Source organism: Chrysochloris asiatica, unplaced genomic scaffold (genome assembly GCF_000296735.1).
Source record: "Chrysochloris asiatica unplaced genomic scaffold, ChrAsi1.0 scaffold00451, whole genome shotgun sequence".
Taxonomy (NCBI): domain Eukaryota; kingdom Metazoa; phylum Chordata; class Mammalia; order Afrosoricida; family Chrysochloridae; genus Chrysochloris; species Chrysochloris asiatica.
The window spans coordinates 1,108,275-1,111,835 of record NW_006408969.1 but is presented as its reverse complement, the minus strand read 5'-3'; the positions used below and the strand labels follow the sequence as shown (position 1 = coordinate 1,111,835).

The window sequence follows — 3,561 nt, the reverse complement described above, 5'->3', positions numbered from 1 at the left end:
CCGCCATTTAACACAGTCCCTCCTGGGCAGAGGGAGATTATGCCCTGCCCCTGCCTGCTGCTTCACCTGGCTGTGGGTTAGTCAGGAACTCAGGAGGAGCCAGAACCTGCTGGAAGAATCTTAGTGTATGGGAGTTAGTCCTGGTCCAAATACCACCCAGAGAGAAAATGTAGCAGAAAGATTTTATAATCTGCCACTGGCAAAATGCACGCCACGCCCCTGCCCTTTCTCATCACCTGATCACAGAGCGAGGTGGAACTTCTGGTCCAGGGCTGTGTTTCCTCTGATGATCCATGATTCATAACACCTACCAAAGCTTTGGAGCCATGCTAAAACTGTCTCCCTAGATATTTACTTATCTGTGATATCCCTGGTGGCAAACACTAGTGCTATTCCAACACAATCTGAGTCCTTGGGTGGTGCAACAGCTTGGGCGTGATGCTGATGGAAAGTTTGGTGCTGTGCAAGAAAGACCTGGCAATCTCATTCTTAAAAAACGCAGTCATTTGAAAACCCCACGGAGCTTGGTTCTAATCTGACACTCATAGGGTCACCATGAGTCACAAGCAACTGGATGACAACGGGTTTGATTTGAATTTTAGGAAAGTCGGTGAGGAACCATTTTGTATAAAGGGTACCTGCCTCAATGACTTCACCTTGAAGAGTCTCCAGCTGATCAGGAGAAATAATAGGTTCTGCTTCTCTGAGCCCACGTCTAATTTCAGTTTGACTTTTATGTTTCCTTGCTTTCTATTTAAATCATTTGCCACTTGGCCATTCTTATGTATATGATTCAGTGCCATTAGTTATGATTATCATGTTTTAATCACCATTTGTCCAGTTTTAGATTTTTTTCCATCACCCTGGACAGAGAAGCTTCGTGTCCCCCAGGCAGTGCTTTCCCCCCTGATCCCCCACCCCCCGGTCCCATTCATCCTTGGTCTCTACACACTTGCCTAACCTAGATATTTCTTATAAGTAAAATTATGCAATATTTGTCCCTTTGTTACAATAAAAAGCAAGCGTTCTATTATGAAGAACTTTTAACTTAACGATATACCGAGATACCCATTGCCATCCACCTAGTCCCTTCTTCATATTCCAAAGCAGAATACAGGCATCCTATGATCTCATCTTCTATGTTTTTAATATGCATCTCTAAGACATAAGACTGACTTTTCAAGACATTAAGCAGAGTACCATCATTGTGTTTGGTTTCAATGTTAAGCCTCAGTGTGACTAATTCCAGAGACCTCCCCAAGTTCCACTGTGGGAACCTGTGAAGTCAAAGCTGTTGAGTGACCATTCTAACTCTTACCCTAGAGTTCGAGTCTGAGTTTTTCAAGATTCTTAGATGCTGCTGACAGAAAACCAAACTCAAGCTGGCTTAAACATTGGTTCACATGAACTGAAAAATCCAAAGGATCTGACTTCAGGCGTGGCTGGATCCAGGATCTCCATGTCATGAGCACCCAGCTCTTCCCACCCCTTGACTCGCTTTCCTCTCTGTTGACTCCATGCTTTCTCTTGCCATGGCCCGTAGTGTCCATACCTCCATCATCCTGACCTCCATTCTCTTAGAGATGAGTGTCTCTTCGCAGTAATTCTAACATAAATCCAATATTGAGTCTCATCAAACCATCACTGGATTGATGACTGAGGCCAGGCAGCAGAATCTGCTGGTTGGCCAGGCCTAAGTCAGATAGTCACACCTGATGCTCTGGGGTGAGTGTGGATGGGGGTTGGCCTCACCTCAGTCATCCTCTGGGAAAATTGGGATGCTGGTCCCAGAAGAAGGGGAGATGAGGTCCGGGCCACAGATGTTGGAGCAGGTGGGCCCTAGTGAGTGACTTGATGAAGAGAATGGAGGAGCCCACGAGTGGTGATCTTTTGGCCTTCCTTTCCCATGACATTGGCATGTGTTGCATCCTGTAGACCTAACTCTTCCTCCCTTGCCAGCGTCTACTGGGACTACGCCATGACCATCCGTTTGGAAGAGATTGTCTATCTGCATTGCCACCAGCAAGGTAGGTGCAAGTAGGGGGCTGGGGTTTCTTCCTGGATCCCTTGGCCCACCAGCCTTGCTCATTTCTTTAACATTATGAGGCAATGTGGTTGGCATCCTTTATTACCTAAAATCAACTTCACCTCTCAGTGTCAGTATGGTGGTGGTGGTGTGCCATGGAATTGGTTCCCACTCACAGCAACCCTGTATAGGGCTTAAATCTTTACGGGAGCAGAAAGCCTCATCTTTCTCCTGTGGAATGGCTGGTAGTTTCGAACAACTAATCTTAAGGTTAGTCGCCCGACTCATAGCCACTACAGTACCAGAACTTCTTACCCATCTATAAAATGGGTGTATTATGAGGACCAAATGATGTTTGTCAGCATCAAATGTGGAGCTATAGCTGTGGACACTTAACTGAGTACTTATGATGTGTCTAGTGTGCTACTCAGCCCTATGTGCTAGCGATCTAACCATCACACAGCAGTGATAGGGGCTTAGTCATTCCTCTCATAGAGGTGGGGACATAGTTGACTTGGTTCAAAGTCATACACCCTATAATAAGGAGTCTGTGCTTCCCCAAAACACATAGCATAGTGTTTAAAATCACACCCTTTTCAATCAGACAGACCTGGGTTCAGATCTTGGCCCTGCTAGATGCCAGCTGTGTGGCAGTGGGCAAGTTGCTTAACTTCTCTGAGCCTGCATTTCATCATTTGTAAAATAGACAATAATAGGTAGGAGTTGTAGGATTGTTGTTAAGTGCTGGGCTGATAATGGAGACCAGAGATTTGAATCCACCAGCTGCTCTTTGGAGAAAGATGAAGCAGTCTGCTCCTGTAAAGCTTTTCAGCCTCTTATATGGAGGAGCTCTGGTAGTATAGTGGTTACGGGTCAGGCTGCTAATCTCATGGTCAGCAGTTCGAAACTAACCCACCTCAGGAGAAAGATAAGACCTTCTGCCCCCATAAAGATTTACAGCCTCAGAAACCCAAACAGAGTCTCTATGAGTCAGAACCGACTCCACAGCATATAAAGAGCCAATGATACTGAAGGAGGAAGTCCAAGGTGCATTGAAGGAACTGGCAAAGAAAAAAGAATCAGGAATTGATGGAATAAAAATTGAAATCTTTTAAGAAAGTGAGGCAGCACAGGAGGCACTCACTCATCTCTGCCAAGAAATTTGGAAGACAATTACCTGGCTGATTAATTGGAAGAGATCCATATTTATGCCCATTCCAAAGAGAGCATGGAATGCAGTAATCATCAGACAATCTCTTTGATATTTCATGTGAGTAAAGTTTTGCTAAAGGTGCAAAGCATACATTGACAGAGATTCAGAAGAGGGATATCATTGCTGATGTCTAAGGTATCTTGGATGAAAGCAGAGAATACCAGAAAGATGTTTACCTGTGCTTTATTGACTAATGAAAGGCGTTCGATTGTCTGGATCATGACAAGCTATGGACAACATTGCAAAGTATGAGTATTCTGGAACACTTAATTGTGCTCTTGAGGAATCTGTACATGGACCAAGAAGCAGTTGTTCGAACAGA

At 44.7% G+C, this 3,561-nt stretch overlaps 1 protein-coding gene across 4 annotated transcripts in view; it reads left to right on the top strand.

Annotated features, from left to right (window-relative positions):
• The window catches only part of SGSM1 (small G protein signaling modulator 1), a 92,000-nt gene that overhangs the window by 19,778 nt on the left and 68,661 nt on the right, over positions 1-3,561 (top strand). For all 4 annotated transcript variants that reach the window (XM_006877270.1, XM_006877268.1, XM_006877269.1 and 1 more), the window contains exon 8: positions 1,960-2,027. In XM_006877270.1, the coding sequence (XP_006877332.1) occupies positions 1,960-2,027 (68 nt within the window). The remainder of the gene's footprint in view (positions 1-1,959; positions 2,028-3,561) is intronic.